Genomic DNA, 22220 nt, shown 5'->3' with positions numbered 1-22220 from the left:
AAGCAGCACTGTAGCCATGCCTTGGATCAAATTGAAGTTGCAATAATAAGTTAAATGTTTTCTTTGTAGGAATGTCAGACCTTGTCGAGTGAATTCATAAATCTGTTAGTAGATGTTATACGTAGTTGCCAGAAACAAAATAACAGGCCTCATGTTTGTGCAGTTCTGACATAAATCTGTTATAAAAAGATTACAAAAGATCAGCCAGGAAACAGAGAAACGTATAAATGTCTCTTTCTGATATCAAACCCCACTGACACGTGGGTAAGCTTTTGTTTTAGGTACCATATAACCTCTGCAAACGCACTCTGACGGCCTTTTATTGAATGGTTTTCCCCTTCAACCACATGAACTCTACAGAGCCTGTATGATACAATGCATTGTAACATCAGTGTAGAGATTATGTTACTGACAAAAAGGGGTATTCCACTCGAAATCAGCGGAGAAGCAGATCATGCTGAAGGAGTAGGTCGTTTTGGGGATATTCAAATTATTTTTTATAACTGAAAATGTGGGTGTATTGCATTTTTTTAGTTACTATCCAACTACGTACCTATGACTGTAATGCTTGAGTTTGCAGAGCAGCGAGTTAGTGACAGAAAGCATGCGGAGCTTAGGTTGGATTTTCAAACATTTGGAGGCGGAGCTCGTCTTGAGGCAGACATAGTCTCATTGGTTGAGTTTATCGTCAATGGCTGGAGATTGGTAACTTTCAGTAGTTATGTAAGGTTAATGAAAAGTCCGAAGGACAAGAGAGGAGGAAGCCAAAACTATAATGCATTCTGAATTTGATCAGACTGAGATCTTTGCTACTTCCAGAGCAGCTCCGCCTTTGAGAAATGTTTGAATAACTTAGACCCCCATCAGAAGGGAAGTGATGCACCGATGGACAGATGAGAGGACGACGGCAGTGCGGTGCTATGGAGAGGGTGGGGGTGGATGTTTGGTACACACCTGCAAGGACCACACCAGTCCGTTTGTTGGTTGAGGCCGAAGCGAGCCCGGCATTTCTTAGGAGAGCCCGGGTCTGAGCACAATGCACAGCATGCACAAAACAAGGAGGAGGAAAAGCAAGAACAGAGAGGAGCAGAAGGAAGAGAGGAAAAAAAGGGTTAGAGGGTGAGGACAAAGAGAGGAGAGATAAAGACAGTTGAAGAGGAGAGGAATAAAGATAGGAAAAAAAGAGACACAAGTGCTTGTCAGGGCAGGAAAAAAGCACCAACAGGGCTGTCCGTTCAGAGAAAGCCATCAAGTCAAATTGTTAGTAGCTGGTTACAGCACAGCAAAACATCAACAACCACCAGAATAAACTCCCAACACACGCACACAAACAAACGCATAAATACACACACACACACACACATACACACACACACACACACACTTTAGTTAACCAAAAAGTCAGACATCCTGGAAACAGGCTGTTAAGAGAGACTCAGAGAGGGCGGCCGTGCTGTGACACTCCGTTAGTGCAGGATTATAAAGGGTTATCACTTTCTGGCAAAGATGCAGTCACAAGTTGTTTTATCTCAAGGAAATCCAGAAATAGGATCTTTGCTACGTCTCTGTTTAAGATTGAAGTTGGGCCTAATATTGGATTCATGGATCAGATTTATAATTAAAACTCAGATTTAATTTAAATGTAATTTTTGTCTTACATAAAACAGCAGAGAGGACATTTGAGATTTACGTCATTTAGCTTTAAAACTGCTACAAGTTGTTACTTTCTCACTTTTGATGCTATCTGCTAATGCTAGTTACTACTATAGTGTCAGACACAGTGGTTCTCAGCCTTTTTGGTGTCGAGGACCCCCTAATTGAGATCAGGCATGTATTTGGTAACATGTAGTCTCAGGCATCCCCATCTGATAAGATTTAGTTATTCCATAACTGTCTATACTGTATATTGGCAGACTGACAGTGAAGACTATGAGCAGAATAGTCATTCTTATTTATTCTCTCATTGTGATAACTTCTAGTCAATTAAATAATAGTAAAATTAAAGTATTCCCTATATTTGTGGGGACCCCAAGGAACACCCTCAAGGACCCCAGGTTGAGAACCACAGTGTTCGCATGAGCACTCGCGTACAGTGTGTGATCGCATGTGAAGGACTTTTCTGTGTGTTTTTATTTACTGGTAAAGAGACTGAAAAAGAGATTGGAAAATATTTTTGATTGCATTAATATGACGCGGGAAAAGGGGAAATGGCATGATATCTGACATTTTGAAGTCGAACAGTTAAGATCAGGACATAACGTTTTGTGCACAATGTTTATAATTCAGGTTACGTGGAAAGCCGAGTGGGTGGGTGGTTTGACGTTAGAGGCACATCCTGCCTCAAAGATACTAAGATGTTGTGCTACAGAGCGCCAACGCAAGTTAAAAGCTCAACTGAATTCTCTCTTGTATAGTTGACACTGGCCACTTGCTGTCTAACACTGAAACATGTTTAACAAGAGATAGATATTTAGATGTTTACCTGTATTGGAGTCCTGCAGCTTCTCCCTTTTTCTCCTCTTCTTCTTGCCCTGTGTGAGAAAAACAAAAACAAAATCCACCCAATGAATTACTTATTTTGTCTGTTATGGCCTCCATTAAATATTTCTGGATTCCTCTTTGCTTTCCCGGTTAGCTTAATGTGTTTGTTTACTACCCTCAAGCGCAGTCCCCCTTTGAAAGCAGTGTTCAAACTGTATTCTTTCATCAACAGAAATCTGCACCATATAAAAAAAAAGGAGGTTTCTTTAAATGCAAAGTTCAAAGCAGCAACCAGGTCAGGCAACCATATTTAATGGTCTACAAAAGCAAGAAAAAAGCAAGAAAGATAAAGAAAAACAAGAACAAGAAAATACATTGCATCCACAATGTCACTGTACACTCAGTTCATGCAAAACCTGATGTGTTGTCACCAAAAAGTAATCGATGAAAATCGAGATCTGAGACGCGAAAAAAAAAAGGTTTATAAATATAATTGTAGATCATCCAGGCATCTTGTTTTCATATTTATAGTCCTATTTCATTGTCTCCAGGCTGACTGTAATGTGTGACTGTTGAGGTAAACATCAGAGTTGTTCACACAGATCCGGTGATGGTGAAGTGAGGCCTCATATTTGGGTGAGATGAAGGATGTGGGCACAGAGATCTACTCGCCTACGCTTCAATGTCTGCCCTCCTCAGCTCGCTGTCAGCATTGTCTATGTGGTTACAACAACAACTACTCTTGCAACTGCGCCTTTCTGAAGCTTTATGTCTTGTGGGTGTACGTGTGTGCATATACTATATGCAGGTTTTTTTTTGTTTTTTTTAGGACTCCTCGGAGGAGAAACCCTCCACAGCTGCGGGGGCGATATGTGGGACTTCGCTTCCTGTTTTGCTAGTGGGTCCAGTGACTGTTTTTTTTTTTTTTTAACCTTAGGAGGAGAGCAGAGAGTGGAGGGTGATGAGGAGTGAGGGGGTTGCTTGAAAAGGAAACAATATAATAAGCACAGCCAAGAAGCCCTGAATTCTTGTTTATATATGTTGTCATTATAAACGTTTATAATGTACATGAGCTTATCAGAAGAGGAATACTTTGGATGAGTAATTCATGTTTCTTTACACTCTTGGAGTGATGAAAGATTCATTTTAAGAGTGACATACGGTATTAAATTACCTGCCCAGTACTTCCATAGTTAAAAATGAGCATTGTACCTATCAGTGAGCCCCCATGTGTAGAAGATCTTTACATATACAGTAGTACAGTAGTCGTGATATTTGTCCATATGAGCTAATCAAACACCATCCACTGTGTTATGCCTTGTTGACCTGCTTAGAAAATGCTCAAAGCTCCATGCATACAGCGATAGCTCCTACAACCTATGATAACAGTTTACTAGAGCTCCGGTTTATAACATATTCAGAACATCACAAGGACGGTTTAGAAAAGCGAGCTTGGAAATGAGAGCTTAGGGTTGGGACTTTTATTTTGAAATTTCTATATCGTCTCGTGCGGCTCTATGAGATCAAAAACCAAATGAAGAATGACATTAGAAGTGCATGTTTGTGACATGAAGCGCTCTTTCAGATGTTAAGAACGTGTTATAAACCACAGCCCAAGTGAAGTGTCACCATAACTCGCATGTCATGCCTGCCCGTCTACAGAGTTCAGCTCAGTCAGGTGTAGAGAAACAAAGACAGTACAGCAGGAGAGAAGCAGTTACAGGTTACCACTCTGATAGGTATCTGAAGTGACTGAAAAAGCAGCTTCTGTTACAACCAAAGCCTTTAATACACATTTTCCTCATGGTTTTTCTGATATTCACATTATAATGATTAGAAAAGGTTGTGTGTCTGTATAACCATAACGTGTGTCATTGTTGTTATATACTATATACTATATACTATATAGCTATACTGATAACAAAAATGAAGGTGCTGTATTTGAAAAGGAATGCCCCCCCCAAAAAAAATTTTTAAATAAATAACTAACTAAGGCAGCGAGGCCAGCCATGCGGCCCTGCACTCTGTTAGTTGAGCAAAACGGGTTGATTTATACCTCTGTGTGATTCAGTGTTTTACAGTTTAACTCACTAGTAGTCGTAACCATGGCAACATGCAAGACTTGTATTTGTAACTGACCAATCAGATCTGCGTTTTGCAGCGGCAGGTACTTGCGTGTTGTTTGTGAGGCTGATGTGTGTGAGTCATTAAGATTTTTGGAAGGTGCATGCAAACTTTGCACAGGAATACCCACAAACCCTTTCATGCAGCTCTTCACATACTCATTTTTTCCCCACCACAGAGGCATAAATCCACCATAAGACGTGTCCCTACCCAATCAGCTTTACTCTTTTCCCCTGCGACCCCGCTAAGGCCCGCCTCCTGCAAGAGTTCAACAGCAAACTGACAAGTCAGAGGCACACAGCAGCCCAGATACAGCACATCCCCAAAACATTAGACTAAAACACATGCACCACACAGGTTTGACTTCCTCCTATATTCTGGGAGACCTATTTAATCATTTCATGCCATAAAAGGTTGTAGTTATGTTTTATGACTTTTGACTGACAGGTCTGGGAGCCAATAATCATGCAGGTTGTTGAGACAGTAGCCAGTAAAAGGAAGTAAGTTGAGTAATTCTCTTCAGCTCTGCAGGTGAGAACAATTAAATATGATCAAACCCAGTTCACCAAGTTCTGGTTTATTGAATTTATCCTGTTCTGTATTTTATACATTGGTTTTATTTACAGGGAGTCAAACCAGAGAGAAAAGAAGTCAAGTGGTTGGACCACTTCCTGGTGTTTGTTTCATCAAATGTTTTGTAGTTTTCACACATTTCTGACATTTTCTACTTTTTCTCAAACGCAGCTTTCTGCTTCCAGGAACTGTTTTATGTCAAACAAAACTATAAATAGCTCTCATCACTTTCTTACTCTTATTTAGGAAGGAAATGTAATGGTGTTTATGTCCATATATTAAAAATTTAAAATGAAAATGAGTTTAAGTATAATACAATGTCCCTTGACATGGGTCAACAATGAAATGAAAAACTCAAAAGTATAACTGATAACTGATGTTTATAATCTAATATTTTCACATTGATATAATAATTACAAAAGCACACTCTGGAGATGGATCCCACTAACAGCCCAGGTATAAAAACCATGACTTTTCCACAATTTTCTTTCTACAAAGTGAGATCCTCGACTAAAAGCTTGTACATCCCCCATGTCATGTTTTTTTAGATCAGCTTTTAAAATCAGCCCAGAAAAAAAAAAAAAATTCAAGATGTCTTTTTTTTTCCCAGTCAGTATGGAGGAAGAGGAGAATAGAGGAGTAAGAAGAAAAAATTCCTTACATAGTTGTCCCTGGCAGACCAGGTCGGGTAGAGCTGCATGTGGAGTTGTCTCTCTTTCCTGGCCAACTCGTAGTACTTGGCCTGTTCCTCCCGGGTCAGTGCATGCCACTAGAAACACACACACACACACACACACACACACACACACACACACACACACAGAAAACCAAAAGAGAAACTGTTAGCATTTTGATCTAATTATCGCACATCACTGTACAGTCATTGGTGGGCGTGACTCCCATAGTAGCAGTAATCACACCAAAGGAGACATTAGAGAGAATACAAAGGAATATAAAAGGTGAAAACCCACAATTTTACCTAAATCTAACATTATGAAAACCGCATAAAGTAAAAAAAAAAAAGCCTTTACATTGAATGCTTTGATCTCAATTACAATAACTTTATTTGTCTACCACTTTTCTTAACAGAGTAACATAATGCTTTAACAAAGGACATGTGAGACAGTACAATTATACAGTAAAAGGTAAAACCAGATAAATGAGATAGAATAGTAAAATAAATTAATAAAATGATATGAATAAAATCAGTCAGATAAAAGCCAGTTTAAAAAAGGTGTGGCGTTCACATTTGAATGAAAATACAGAGGCAATGTTGCAGATTGTAAACAATAATTCCTTCCACAGTTTAGATGCCATGCAGCTCTTACTACCCACCAAAGTGTTAAATACAGTATGATCTTCTTCAGGATCCCAGTACTACCAGTGGTGTTGTTATGATCTCAGTAGCACCAGTATGTGAGGTGAGCAGAGTTCACGTTACCACAGCCCTCTCATGTTCCTCATGTGTGAAATTACAGACTGACCTGGAAACAGGCTTAGTCTGTGTTTAGTTGTGTGTCTGTTTGCTTGATGAATGTGTGTGTGTGTGTGTGTGTGTGTGTGTGTGTGTGTGTGTGTGTGTGTGTGCATCCCTCACCCTTCGTCCCAGAATCTGGTTGATGGCTGCGCTCTCCTTTAATGTGCACTCGGCGATGACCTTCGCCCTCATCTCCTTCATGTAAAGCATGAAGGCGTTCAGGGGTTTCTTGATGACCGGCTTCTTAGGCTCCTTCTCCCGCTTGACCTCCTGAGGTTTCCTGAGGAGGGGGGGGAGAAGAGGAGAGGAAGAGGAAGACAAGGAGGGGGGTAGGGGGGTAAAGATGGGTGAAGAAATTGGGGCGAAGATGGCGAGAGAATCAGAACCTGTTTTTTTCTGTTTTTGATTTGTCAATTTGTTTAATCAAGGAATTGATGTGTTGTTCATATACAGTAGGTTACGTTACACACGAGACAAAACAGAGAATACAAATACAACAATACAAATTTAAAGCAAATATTTGACACTTTCTTACAGAGATTAGCTGAAACGATTGATACCACTGTTATATATATATATATATATATATATATATATATATATATGCACATTAAATAAATAATAAATATAATACATTTAAAGCTAAGACACAATTAGCACAAAGACTGGAAACAGGGTGAAACCCCCCAAAAAAAAAAACGATCCACCAGCACCTCTTAAGTGTTATATAATGTTTGTTTAACAACCTTCACTTGCGCCCCACCAAGTCTCCAGGAAGTAGCAGTGCCTGGCTAAGAAATAGGCAGGCATATAACCTTCAATAATGCTACAGCTTCTTACACTTTGGATTAAACAAACAAGATATAATGAGCTAATTAGTGAGCTTTAGAGGAGCTGGCAGGTGCATTTTGTTACCATTGGATGGAGCCAGGCTAGCAGTTTCCCTATGTTTCCACTCTTTGTGCTAAGCTAAGCGGCTGCAGCTGCAGATGTGTATCGATCTTCTTATTTAACTCTCAGCAAGAAAACATGAGAAACATGTCTGTAAGTCTACATTTTTAAGTCTGATATAAAAGAGTGAATTAGTATATAAATACACATATACACTCGAGAAATTAAAAGAGCATATGATGAACAGGGTAGATTGGGAAAGGTGGATTTGAAAAGTGTGCCGTGCAGTGCAGTCAATACTTACGCGTACATGCCCCTGTCATACTGTTCGTGATCCTGTTTGCCTGAAGGGGGCACTATGGCTGGGTGGGGGATCCCTGTAGGATGCATGCCTGATGGGCCCAGCATCAGAGAGTGAGGGAACCTGGTGGAGGTGGAGGAAGACAGATAGACAAAAGATAGGAAGTGAGAGAAAAAAATGCTTTAGTCAGATCAGAGGATGGGTTGAGTCAGGGGCAGAGAGGACAGTGAGCGTAAAAAGCAAGAGCAAGAGTTTTGGTAAGCAATGAGCATGAAAAGCATTTCAGTGCCTGAAATCTGCTGATGTTCAACCTGGTTCCCCCACTAGAGTCAACCAGAGAACAAATCAAATCTACACATAGGTTGACAAACTCTGTAAAAAGCTAAAAATTACACAAATGGTGGCTGGTGTTCATGTTGAGCACTGCCCTTTAAATATGTGATTTGGTTCTCTATATTTATTCAGCAAATGTGTAAGCATTTGTCACCACTAGAGGGAGTCCTAGCATTACTGAGTGAGTGGCTGGCAGACCAGGAAAATACTCTTCTACATCTGCAAGTCAGTGCACTTGCAAACATCTTCCTTCTCAGTATATAATTTCACCATGTACGATATGAGCCAAATCTATTAATTCAAGTCTAAAAGAAGGCTACTGTAGGGATTTTGTTTCCAGAGAAGTTTAATATAAGATAAAAGAACAATAGATGTTTAAACAGTTTTGTTTTAGCTCTACAGACTGTGGAGGTAAAAGGGGAACAGTAGAGCCTGACTGACAATGAAGCAGCAATAAGCTTCAGCTGCTGGCAGCCGAGTGAGCGTCTGGGTCAAATAATAACCAAAAAATATTCCTATTGTTTGTTTTAACCTGTAGCTCATAGGTGGGGTATATTACACTTAAAAAAAAATAGGTAATAGCAACAGAGAGGATACATTTCCCCGCCAGGTTAAAGGTTTCAAAAGTTTTATCATTTTGGATTCTTAAATCTATAATGGCTTTTAAGTTTATGTAACGATTACACAATTGCTGAGGAGATACCCACCTATGTGGCATGATACAGGTCTAAAAACAAACCATAAGGTTGGCTGTGTGACAGAGGCCTTGCGTATGAGACCAAGCAGACAACCTGACAAACTGGCAAAGCGCTGCAGCGAGAAAGCTGTTGCAAGCACCGACTTACACTGTGTGAGTGTATATATCTTTGGTTCCGGATCAAATGTGTCAAATTAGACTCGCAGCTTAAGCAAATACACAAACAACAACCATATGAAGACACTGTAGCTCTCTCAAACTCACACTCGTATTGTTAGTGTTCCTGTGCGTCCTTGAAAAACAGAAGAATTCCTGTTGCTTTTTCTAAATTTAGTTTGATTAGAGAGGGTCATGGATCAGGAACACTCACAAATAAAACAGAAAAGGGGGGGAGTGCGCGTAGCAGTGTAAAAGCTGTTAATGTCCTGATGGTACTCAAGGTGGAGATTGGGTTTCTGTGTGTGTGTGTGTGTGTGTGTGTGTGTGTGTGTGTGTGTGTGTGTGTGTGTGTGTGTGTTTGCATGTCATCCATTTGTATTCTGCAGCAGCGACTAGCTTGGCTCGGCACAGTCTGCCTCGACTCGGCTTGTTTTTTGGCGAAACACTGAACTCGTCCTGTTTACAGCACACTGGCTCCAATGGGACTTTTTACAGCAGCTGCCCAATGAAAGCTGACACAGAAGCGGAACACGAGTTTGCCATGAATGGTGAATGGAAAACTCCTGCTCAGGCATTTTGAATGTGCTATAAACAGGAGTTGATGATGCAGAGCGTTGCTTGTTGTTTTTGCTTTTACTTTCTTGGCTCAGCCTGGCTCGGTCCCACCAGCCGGCTTAGGTACCTGGAGTAGGAGGAGGCGCCGGAGAGGTTGGAGGAGTAGGGCTGCCTGAATCCACAGGGGGACAGGGCAGGGTAGACTGGCTGGCTCTGCCTGCCACAGCACAGCAGAGGGGAGAAACGGCAACAGTTGGTGCCTTTTAGCTTTACAGGTAAATGTTTGTTGATCCCCGAGGGGACGTTTAGGCTCTTACGGTCAATTTAGTTCTACTATCATCTTAATTTAAATGCAATTTCATCATGAGGATACACTTAAAAACACTTTATTATGATACAGAGGGACAGCTTTGGGGGAATTTAAACCTGGATATTGTCAACCATTCGTCATCTTTGCTTGCATTGAAAAATATCTTAAACATTGGTTTCTTCTCAGGTCTAATGTTGATTGTTGGAATGAGAATATGAGTATATTTTCTTTACATTTTGTCCTGTAGTTTGTGTTCTATCCTTTATTATTAATAATTATAATTCATAATCATTTGTTTTTCTTGCTATGGGTTTTAGGAGAGACCTCTGAACAAGCCTTTAGCTTCCCACTTCTTCTGCACATTTTCATGTGTATGTAGATATACATGTGTATATAAGTGTAAATGTGTTTTAATGTACACATGTTTTTATAATCAACATTGTTGTATGTTGAAATACGCAAATAAAAACCGTAAAATAAACTTCAGCACCAGAAAATCTCATTCTTCAATAAAGTGAAATCTTGTGGTTTAATGCGTATTTGATTTTACATCTATAATAGCATCTGTTTTAAGAGCTCTTGTGATGCACGGTGATCCCCTGTAGAGACTGGATCAGAACTGCTGACAGCTGTGTGTCAATACTTGGCTTACCGGGAGCAGAAACACACACACTCACACTCCGTGGGAGGTCGAGAGTGGGGATGGGATGTAAGCAAGATCCTTTGATATGTATAAAACCACACTTCTGCCTCCAGAGAGCAAATACAACCATCCCCCCCCTTCAACTGATTCATCCTTATGTTTCAACGTATGCACACACACACGCACACGCACACACACACACACACACACACACACACACACACACACACACACACACACGCGCCAATCCGCATTGCATTTAAAGCCACCGTTTTACAATCGTCATTATCATCACACACACTTCCATGTCTCCTTCTCCTTCTCCACTGTATCCAATCTGTGGCCCCAGGAGGCAACGCTACACATTACACAGTAAAGCCCAGTAGCAGAGGCCTTCGCCTGGGAAGAGATCCAGAGAGATCACTGGGCTCAGCTCCTGGAGGATCGTTCATGCTGTAATCCTGTTTTACACAACAACACAGGTCAAGTGTTGTTCAGATAAAGGCAGTTCAAACTAAACAGCCGGTCTGCTCTTCATCTCGCCAGGAATCTGCACACACCAGGTCTGGGAATCCATAGATACATCAATCAATGTGATTACGTGTTGGTCCATAGCCAAAAAATTAAACTTCAAACACCATTGTACAGGTAACACACACATCAAAATCCTGGCAAACAGGAGCTCCTGAGTGACAGTGACGCCGCACTCGAACAGAAAAATAGCTCCCATGTGAAAAGCATGGCTGGACAGAGGTATGCTGGGAATGAAATGAAAAACAAGGCCACCTGCTCTATTGTGCTGATCAGCGCCTTGAGCATTTTCTTTGTTACACTTTGACTACAAGTGACAACAAAGTAATTACGTCCCCACAAACTGATGGGTTCAGTCAAAGGTACAGGGCTCGAACCTGTCAGTGAATGATGGAAATTATTAAATTATACCTTGGTAAAGGACCAATAAGTGCATTTTTACTGCCTTGGAGTACAAAAGTGCCCATAAATGTGAAATTTAGGCTTTATTTCCTTACTTTCTGGCTATTACTAGACGTTTTAAGGCACACCCAATCTTCAACCTCCCACATAGTTGCAATTTCAGCTGCTCAATGATGGAGGATCGAGATGTAAGCAAACAATATATTTCTGTAACAAAGGCTGAACATTTAGGCCTCTTATTACTACAGTAATTTGCATAGTGGTCTGTTCTAATTGCCAAGTTGTAAAAACTGTTTGTGTCACTTAAAGTGGCAGTATACTCATGAGAACTGCTGGTTGGAGGGTCGAATCGTGTCTGAAACCCCTTCCAGGAGAGGTTCTCCGAAAATAAGCGCTGTTACCCCCATATTTAAATGGCATCACATCTCGCCCTCTCTACGACGACCGGCTTGTCACCCTTCCTTTCGACAAGGTCAAAAAACATGTACGAACTAGCCCATTCTGAGCATAATCTGACCTTTACAGGCCACCGTCCCTTAAGGGGACAGGAGGACGCTGTGCTGCAGTCTCGGTTTGTTTGTGAGACTCGTGCTTGCACCGCAGCAGTCGCCGCTGCAAAGCTGCATCCTTACAAACAACAAAACACATCTCAAGTAATTCCTGAGACATATGGAGGTGGCCATGGAGGGAAAGAAGGAGAGACCAGGCTAATAATCAAAACAACAGTTTGACATTTAACCACTCATTCTGCGTTCTCCCCTCGTCCTCCTCCTCCTTCAACAAAGAAGAACACTGCAAGGGGCCAAAACAAGCAGATAATCTGGGTTAAAGGAGATTAGCTGTTAATAATGTTTGTGAAAATCCATAGTGAAGTGTCTGAAAAAGATAAAACGTCTATAAATCACAGACTTGAGAAATGTCCGGGGACAGACAGCTCATCCTACAGAAACACGACAAACAGATACACACACGTAAGCAAGGGCACACACAAAAGTTTTAAGCTTTCGTTCCAAATCTCCATGACATTTGATGTAAGCCTTTAACTGTTCCTGCAGGGGATTTTGTCCAGGCACAGATACTGTAGGTTGTAATAAATGGATTTGTGTTGATCCATAAATCAATGGAAGCCTGACATTATAAGTTCACAATCAACCAGCATGACATCGCAAGCTCAGAAACGCCTCTTGAACTGATGGAAATTGTAAATGAAACAACTGAATATGGACCAGATGTGGCCCGCTGAAGGCCGCTGCTGCTTTGTCCCCATGAGGAACCTTTAAAAAAATCAAGACACAGGCTGAGCGGAGTTTTACCGCTCTAAACAAAAACAAAGTGTGGTTGATAAAAGCCAAAAACGCACTCATTTTGCTCTTTAATTTGGGGTCTTCGCTAGTTAAATTTAAGGGCAGAATCTACCTGAACCTGAAGACTACAAGAAGAGATGACTACAAGTTCCATATTTAGATTTCAGAGTACTGTCCAGGACGTTGCATGACTAGTGCTCACTGCTGTCTCTCTTTTTTTCTTTTCTCCTTCACTGTTTAAGATGATTTCTTGGCAACAACATCCACTTTTAAACCACATTAAGTCTCTTTATTGATAATTTGATTTTAGTCAGTGAAAACATGCACTCAGAGTACTTCCATGTGACTGGATAGACAGAGACTTTTACTGTCTGTTAATAATAGTTTTTACTCAACACTATTTTGGTTGACATTTCATTAAAACATTTTGCAGTCGTGCACATTCCTTTTGTTTTCGACCAGAGGCCGCAGGTGGAAGTAAAGAGTCCTCAACACAGAGGATCAAAGGAGGTGGTTTCCATGGCAACGGGGCCTTGGGTTACCTACTCTGACACCAGGTGAGACAGTGATGTATGTAACGCTGACCTGGGTCAGAGTGTGTATGTGACTATGTGTGTGTGTGTGTGATGATGCGAGATGGTGATGATGGTGTTTGGGACGGTCAAAGTGAGGTTGTGAAGACTTTTGGGGAAAATAAATGTTTAGAGGGTTTAGAGGTTACATTAGATTCAGGTTAATGGTGCAAATTATGTGTCAGAAAAACATCAGCGTGGACTGAACAGCTAAAGGATGCTTGAAGGGCTGGGACAAAGTGTTATGTTCATTACTGAATAAACTGATTATTTGAATCGAATAATTCAAGGTTTGAAAATGTCAGTAAGAAGTTAAATTTGAATTATTTTGAATTCCTTGTTTGGACTATCTGACAATGCAAAACCAAAAGTATTCAGTAAAAATCATATCATACTAAGAAAAGCAGCATAAATTCACATTTGAAAGAATGGAACATATGTTTTTTTTTATTAACAAAATCTACTACTATACTATCCTTATAGAAATGTGCAGACAAATTTAGATGAGCAATGTCCATCACTCACTGCATCGCTTTAATGTTGCCATTTTGGGTAATGTTTCACAAATTACAGAAAGAAAGCTGCTACACTTTGCTGCAATATTCCTTCAATGTTATGTAAAGACTGTGAGTTACAACAAGGTCATCACAAAGGACTGAAAGACTGAGTGAGTCACAGCATGTACAGATATGTGTGTGTGTGTGTGTGTGTGTGTGAGAAACTCACCAGCCCATGGAGGGAGTGATCTGGCCGACGCCGCCTGGAGGGAGGGAGTAGTACCCTGAGAGGTCCTGGGACTGGTGCCTGTGAACTCCTGGAGGACACACACACACACACACACACACACACACACACACACACACGTTAACATCATGTAATCACTCTTTTCTCTCTTTAATTTTGTCACTAAACACAAAATAAGTACACACACACTTAATAAATGTTGCAATTTCTCAGTTTTTTGTTTTTTAAAGACACACACACAAACAAACAAACACACACGTGCTTGTTAGGTGAGGTCAGCGGCCCCTGGCCACGGCCCCAGGTCCAATGGACTATTAGCGCTATTAGCAGTCTGGGAACCTGGTATTAAACACAAAAGACGCCCTTAACACAGGTCACACACTTCTGTTCCCATACCATCACAGTGCATATCTGAGATGACACTGTGTGTGTGTGTGTGTGTGTGTGTGTGTGTGTGTGGGACCCTCCACTGGGAGCTGATGTCGCCAGTTGGGTTGACTGGTTTATTCTACACCAGTTACTGGCTGTGGTAAAAGTTCCCACATTTTAAAAACACACACAGACACGGGTAGACACACACCCAAACATGCACGCAAACAAACCATCTCACGTACTTCATCTCTACTTTTAGCAAAAATGTTTTCCAACAAAAGAAACACAGACAGCTCGACTCTCTGCCCTCACACAGTAAATATCCAGTCTCTCTCTGTCTCCCTCTTTGTGCCCTTCAAAGGAAGTCATTTGTCAACAGGCAGCACCTAGCACTTAGCGCAGCCCGGCTGCTAACCTGTGTTTGCAGCAGAGGAATGCTCTAGATGACTGTAATTTGGCCGCGGCTCCGGGCCTGTTTCAGGACCCCGAGCCACTATAAATCTGGACGACAGGAATGTGACTGAGTCAGTCGACCTGTCTCACCACTCCGATCCTTCCTCCCCTCCCTCCGTCTGTTCCACCACGCCCTTCCTCCCTTCCCCTCACCCTGTCTTACAGCCCTCCACCCTTCCACCATGCCACTGCCCAGACCCTCTTTCTCCTCATTTTTTGTCCTTGTTCTCACCTCTCTTTTATTTATTTTGCCTTACTTCTCCTGTTCTCACTCCTTTAATACAACTCTTCCATTCCCTCTCCTCTCTCATCCTCACCTTCATCCATTCCTAGTGTGCATCCATATTACTTTTAAGGTCTCTCTCGCATTCATTCTCACCTCCAGTTTATTTCTCTACCGTATGACAAATACATGGAAACATGGAAACAGGATGATGGAGAAATGGTATGCTATGGTGTCACCAAAACTATTTTCTCAAAATAAACCTGACTTAGCGCTTCAGCCATCCGAAAAAAAACACAAGATGAAGATTAAATTCAATAGCTAAATGAAATACCCAGTGACGTAGCAGGCTACTTGAGCAAAACAATGAATATTCAAAAATTGTGTATTGTTGTAATTGTGTATTTAGAGCATTAATCAAATTTCTTTACAACAAGACAGTAATGGTTTGTGGACCGGATATTATATCTTACTTAAATGGCTCATTGGTATTTAAACAGTCAGTTATAAGTCACTACAAGCATATTCATCAGACAAACATAAGGGCCTGCACCTATAAGCTCTGCATACAGTAAATTACTCTATAGATATATGATAAAGGCTTTTAAAGGAGGCAGTAGGGACTTTTGGCTTTCTGATCCCTGTTGCGATTTCTTCCCATCACAGGTCTGCATGTGTCATGGTTACGTAATGGAAGAGGTTTCTCAGCAGCTCATGTCAAACACAGACATAAACAAGGTTCAACATAGAGGTCTTTATCACGGTAAATTCCACTTATTGCAAACACAGGGTTTACCCTCAGGCAGACTCACAACAGCACTGCATGACAAAACATGGACAAAACTCTTTATTTCCATGAGAGCTCTGCAGTGGTGCATAGGGGCGCTGAAGCCCACAAACACACAAAAACAAAATGAAGGGGTTTTTGAGTGGAAAGTTTTACACCTGGCTCATCTTTTGTGCAGCACAGTGCTACATCATTTGGCAATACATAGCGTCGCTCAATCAAATAAGTGTGAAGTATTTTTTCCTATGGACAAAATAATGTGACTCAAAGTTGGAGCACTTCTATGACTTGCATGGACATGGTTAAATCATCAAAAGAGTAACACCATTTCAATACAAAGTCAAAAAGGTACAAGCCTGTATTTAAAGTATGAGTTAACTATGACTCACAAGGTGCATTTCAGCAAAAAAACATCCAATGAATAAACTGATTTCACATGTGCCACTAACAGTGGGCAGAAGCGTAAGATTATTCTGTTTGGGAAATCAATTATTATTTGAATTATGTGTAAATATGGACAAACATCTGCAACTATGGTGCTATATTTTGTTCTCAAGTTAAACGACAAAGAGTTTTGAGTTCTCTAATGCTCTGACTCACACCTCTGACTGGTTTCTGGGTAGTGTAGCAGTTTTAGCCATCTGCCATGCCAAACTAACGAATGGTACAAGATTTCTCAGAAACTAAGCTAAAACAAAAACTGAAATGGGAATAAAGATATGGGGAAAAAACCCCAGTAACTTAAGTTAAAGTATCTTTGCATTTGCATTCAAACTAGACTTTTCACAGTTACCTTGTTTCAACACACCAACGTCGGCCATTTTGTTGTTTTGCCAGAGGGCTCATCCTCAGGCTAAATGTGCCCTTAGGCTAGTAATAGATTTTTCTGTCTATGTTTATATTGTACAGGATAAAAGTGAACTGATAATAACAGGGAGCAGATTTCCCCAATAACCGAACTGAATGTAATACTTTCTTTGATATTGAGATGGCGAACTTTCCAAATCACCCATGTGTTCCCTGCAATGACTGTATGGCTCACATCAAAACTGTAATCCTAAACAGAATGTACACAAGTTGGATTTTGACCGTTAATCTGTGGCGATCACAAATGTGAAGGAAACATGACGCTGGTTTCTGTAAGTCACGTTTTTGACACTATCAGCCCTGTTTGTTGTTGGGAAACCTGAAGGGGAAAATTAGCAGCAGTAATGGGGCAGTTTTCTTTGGAATGCCCCTTTTAAAGCAGCCGTCTAATGACAGCTACAGCAACTATCTCACGGTCTCCCTGTCAGCGTCTCGGGAAATACTTAAAAGGGAAACCATTTGAGTCAAATCAGCTCTGCGTGAGCTCAGTATCAGAACGTGTGCATGGTGAAACGAGAGTCGAGGAGCTGAAAATAGTATTCCAGCACTGATAATGTGCTGTGGTGGTTATAACCACTGAGAGTGCAAGTGCTGCAGCATCTGAGCCTTTAAATGACTTGACAACCAACGTGTGTGGTGTACATAAAAGAGCCCAAGACCAGAAGAAACTTTGTAGTGTTTTGTTACAGTAAGGACGGTAATGAGTGCTGACAAATTTTACTCAAGTACAGGAAAAGTTACTTTTCTGAAGACCAAACACTGAAAGTCACAGTAATAGTAAAAGTCCTTTTTTTACAGTGTAAAACTACAGATTATGAAAGCCATGTCTAATATTTTTTGTCTTACTACTCATCACATTTCATTTCCAATACTCAGTTTCCCTTTTTCTCATGTTGCTTTCAAGGTGAATGACTCACACTGTCATTATCAATTATGAGTTAACATGAGCACATGTAGCCATTCACGATATAAATTCTAAATATTTTATGACATTACATTTTTACTCATCATTCAGCTTATTCTTTAGTTGTTTTAACTTGTGTTATCTAAATTCACTCATTTCTGTTGGTTTGTTTTTGTGATTTGTTCCTGTTTCCGTGGATCAACTTATTTCTCTTTGAAGACAAATAAAATGGTTGACAAAGAAAATACAATGCTGTGGCAAGCAGCACAGACTAAGAAAAAAGAAGCTCTCAGCAATGTCAACTTGACGACACATACATTCAATTATTTAACATGCTTAAGAATGTTTAACCTTAATATTCTTCAAAGTGATTTGTTTGGTTTGGTTTTGCATAGTCATATTGGTGCATAATTGGTCTAAAAAAAGAAAAGGCCTATTTATATTCCAGCTAAAAAATAACAAAGCACTATATTGGCCGCCATATTGGTAATTGGTGAATTTTCCCCCCTAAAATTGGTATCGGTATCAGTCTCAAAAATCCCGTTTCGGTCGAGCTCTAGAATAGAGAAATAACTCAAAGGCAACAAATTTCTGAACTTCACACTTCAGAACGTAGTTACTTTAACGTGTCATTGCAAAAGCTATGGTCTTAAGCAATGTTAAGCTTAGAAATAAAACTCAATTGTAATATTGATATATCAAAAATAAATTCATAGAAATAGTAGAACTTTATCAGAAACTGATATAGCTGCCATTATTCTATAACAAATCCCAGAAACCAAACAAAACCAACAATGCATTCATCTTCTATTTAAGATGTACGTTTAAAAAATGGGTCATAAAAATAAAGTTAAATAAAAGAACTGCTTTTGCAAAACAGCTGGGTATTGTAGTTTTTAAAACTACTCAAACAGGAATAAAAAGTGCATTTGTTGGGGACTATTTTCAGCTGTGGTTACCCGATACACCAGCTCCAGTATTTACACCAGCAGGACGATATGTGGGTTTGACCCAAAGTAAACTACAGTTTGTGTGTTCATGGTAATGAGGGAACATCTCAGCCAGTGCAACAGTGTGGTTCACTGATGTATTTATAATAGTTTTTGGACAACAATGGAGCTCTGTGGCACAGAGGAATGAGATGAGACTTTACACAGAAATGTTTGCTAAAAGGATCAATTCCTTGCTGGTTTTGGTCTTAAGAAAAATCTATAATACAGCCTTATTCTTTAAAAAATACTTAAAAAATACTTAAAAATGCAATGAAAATGCAAAGTTCTGCTCAGGTAACTGAAGCATGCAGTTTGCTACCAGTTACTTCACACTCCTTCTGCAGCACACGTACAGTAATACCTGGAGACCATACGAGACTATACAGTAAGTGTTGATCAGTCTTAATCTTTGCACATAAAAGTGTGACAGCAAGCAGACATGTTTCATTTCTGCTTTTGCTTTCTGTATTTAATGCTCCATTGTCCGAGCCAACAGTCATATCTGACACAAAGTCAAAGCAATGCGACCGTGCTGGACTGCCTACTTCTGAACCACATGTCAAATGTGGTGTTATGGTTGACTAAAGAAAGTATTTGTCTGACTTGACTGACCAGCTGGGTCACACCATGTCAGCCATAAAAAGTCTTGGATTAGTAAAAGGGATATTTTCTTTTCAAAATCTACAACTACAATTACTTTAAACCAAATTTAATTGAACTAAAAAGTTAAAACTAGCTTAGCAAATAAGCTTAAACATTTTTCAGGACAGGGACCCCCTTAGCTGATAGAGACAGGCCAGACTAAATATATTGTATAAAATCGCGCTGCACTTTAAACTGAGCCTACGTAATAATAATTATTGACATATACATATATACAATATACTCATATTTTAATTTTACACACATTTATATAGTTCATCTTTTTTTACATTTTTGAAAAATAAAAACTTTCAAAATACTATCAAACAATAACTTGCAGTAACTCTGAGGACCCCCTAGGGGTCGCGGATCCACTGTTGAACAGTACAGTGTTTGGTAAACATAAAAACTGTCCTGCTCTGTTGTCAGATAATACCAGTTGGAGCAAGGTTTTACTTTGCTGTGATCTAACTAGTTTATTTGCATGAGAACACAAAAACAGGAGTATAAACAGTCACAGGCTCTCTGGTTACCATGGAAACTGGCATCGTTGCATCCCAGTCTTTGTCACTGTAAGTCTCGTACTTTAAGTCTCTTGCAGTATCGTGGGGTGATGACGTAAAGCGGAGGGCTTAGGTGTGACAGAGTCTGTTCCTCCACTGTCATATTTTGAAACTGCATGCAGCTAAATTTAGAACTGGGATTAGGAAAATCTTCATTTTTACCCCAGTTTCTGCAAATATTATTTTCACTGGGCTGGATTATGTTGCTTCTGATGCCCCAAAAAGGTGAAACTGATCTGCAACAGATTGCGCTATACTTCAGCTACTTTTCTTTATTAATATTATTATTATTATTATTATTGGGGCTTCTTTAATGCCCTTCATTTGATAGTAGCAGCTGAACAGTGACAGGAAAATTGTCTAATAGGACAATGGCCAAGCATAAGGGACAAGAAAACACTTAATTTGTCAAAAAAGAAGCTGGTAGGTGGGTTAGATAGCTGAAATACTACTAAAAAGTCCTCTAGTAACTTAAGGCAGAGGTGAAAACAGATGGTGGGTTCTGATGGAAACAACACAGGAAGTAAACTGTGCATTTGAGAGTAGAGTGAGAGCTGTGAGCTCAATGTACAACAAAGCAGGTTAAATAAAGAGTTGTGTCAACTTTGTGACTTTCACTGTTCAAAAAAGAATGCATGATTATTATAGTAAGCAGCTATTATCTACAACGAGCTGCGCTTACAGCAACATACTATTGGCTGTATCTAACACGATGACATGAACAGTGGGAAGGACAACTCGATCACTTCTGAATGCAGAGTAACAGGAGTTAAACAATGAACCTCGTACTTCACACATCACTGGTGTGGTCATGTAGAACGAGGCCACAAAAGAGATTAAAGTAAAGAAGAAAAATGTCATACACATCTTCAACCTTTACATCCAAGTGATGCACGAGTGGTATAATTATAGAAACTGACAGAGCACAGAAATGACAAGAGATCAGATTATTATAAGAGATGTATAGAGGTGAATGCGAAGGAAAAGGATAACTATAATTTGAAAATTGTTCACAGAGAATGGACAATTAAAAAGAGTATCTATTAAAAAACATTACACTTCTGTAACTCTGCAAAATCAGAAGCTAGTATAAGCTTGTGGACAGAAAGCACTGGCAGTTCCTCTTTTGTATGATTAACCATCAGATACATGTTTCAGTGGCATGTATCTGTAATGCCAATAAAAACTACTTTTAATCTTCAGAATCAGTGACTTCAACTTTCACCAACCACATCCATCATTTTGGTTTTCAGAAGACAGAAGCTCCAAATGATGCCTGGCTGCTTGATGAGAGCTGATGCCAGATATGAGAACAAAGGCAAAAAAAATTAGGAGAATTCAAGTCAGAATCCAACAAAGTCTGGCAATATCTTTCTACACTGACGCTAAATGTGAAGGTGGAGTGATTAGACGGTTATAACACTGAGAGAGGCTTTGAGATGGAGAAGGTACTATTTGAAAAGGAATTAAATGTATGCAGGTTTAATATCGGTTGACATAAAACTGCACCAATTTTCAACACATATATATATATATATATATATATATTCTTCTTCAATCTTGGTATAAATGGCACAGTGGGATCACATTGACTGAATACACTGGCTTGAAAATGTGTATACAAGATGAAATCTGAAACTGCATGGACAGCTACGTTAACATGCATCTGATCACGACTGGCTGAAGGATGGTGAAGAAAAACTGCATTTGGATTCCAGCCTTTTCTTGTCGAGAGATTGGAAAAGGAATTGACCAAAAAGAGGTGCTTTTGCCATTGGATAGTCTCACAGAAAGCATGGATCAGTTGAGTGTTTGGTCTTAAACCTGTTCTCAGACTTTGTCCCCGCTTGGCAAAAGTATGTTCTCTTTAACATCGGAACAATCTAATCAAAGTAAAAGCATCTCAACTCGGGGGTCGCAAGATAAATCTGAGAGACTGCGAGATGATTGTCGGGAGAGAAAAGCAAGAAAAAACGATTTATTTTCCTGATTTCTTTCAATTTTTATCTCCTTTCTTTTGAATTTGTGGATTTTACTTTTCATAATCCTCAAAAGATTATCCAGACATAAAAATAGCAAGGCTCTTTTGTTGAACTGGTCACAACATGCAACCATTGACGAGGTGTCACTATGCGTCATTGCTTTGTTTTAATGGGTCACAAGCCAAAACAAAAAAGGTTGGGAACTGGCTAAAACCTGTGACTACTTCTAGTCAGAGAGAAATGGGCTTTCCAGTTATCTAATACACTACATCTCTCATACATCTTTAAATCGGATACTGCTGCTTGTTTCTTGACGTTTTTTTCCAGTTCTCCTGCTG

General features: G+C 39.9%; 1 protein-coding gene across 11 annotated transcripts in view; it reads right to left on the bottom strand.

Moving 5' to 3' along the window:
- Positions 1-22220, bottom strand: part of tcf7 (transcription factor 7) — a 74721-nt gene that overhangs the window by 4621 nt on the left and 47880 nt on the right. For 2 of the 11 annotated variants that reach the window (XM_051400639.1, XM_051400631.1), the window contains exons 5-12: positions 14080-14167; positions 9719-9808; positions 7851-7970; positions 6776-6935; positions 5840-5947; positions 4816-4863; positions 2483-2531; positions 955-1027 (exon numbers count right to left, since the gene is read on the bottom strand). In XM_051400639.1, coding sequence (XP_051256599.1) covers positions 955-1027; positions 2483-2531; positions 4816-4863; positions 5840-5947; positions 6776-6935; positions 7851-7970; positions 9719-9808; positions 14080-14167 — 736 coding nt within the window. Of the gene's footprint in view, positions 1-954; positions 1028-2482; positions 2532-4815; positions 4864-5839; positions 5948-6775; positions 6936-7850; positions 7971-9673; positions 9809-14079; positions 14168-22220 lie in introns of all 11 variants that reach the window. The other 9 variants (XM_051400630.1, XM_051400635.1, XM_051400634.1 and 6 more) reach the window with 7 other exon arrangements.

This window comes from Dicentrarchus labrax, unplaced genomic scaffold (genome assembly GCF_905237075.1).
Source record: "Dicentrarchus labrax unplaced genomic scaffold, dlabrax2021, whole genome shotgun sequence".
Taxonomy (NCBI): Eukaryota; Metazoa; Chordata; class Actinopteri; family Moronidae; genus Dicentrarchus; species Dicentrarchus labrax.
Note: the sequence above shows the minus strand (reverse complement) of the source record. Positions and strands in the feature narration are given on the sequence as shown.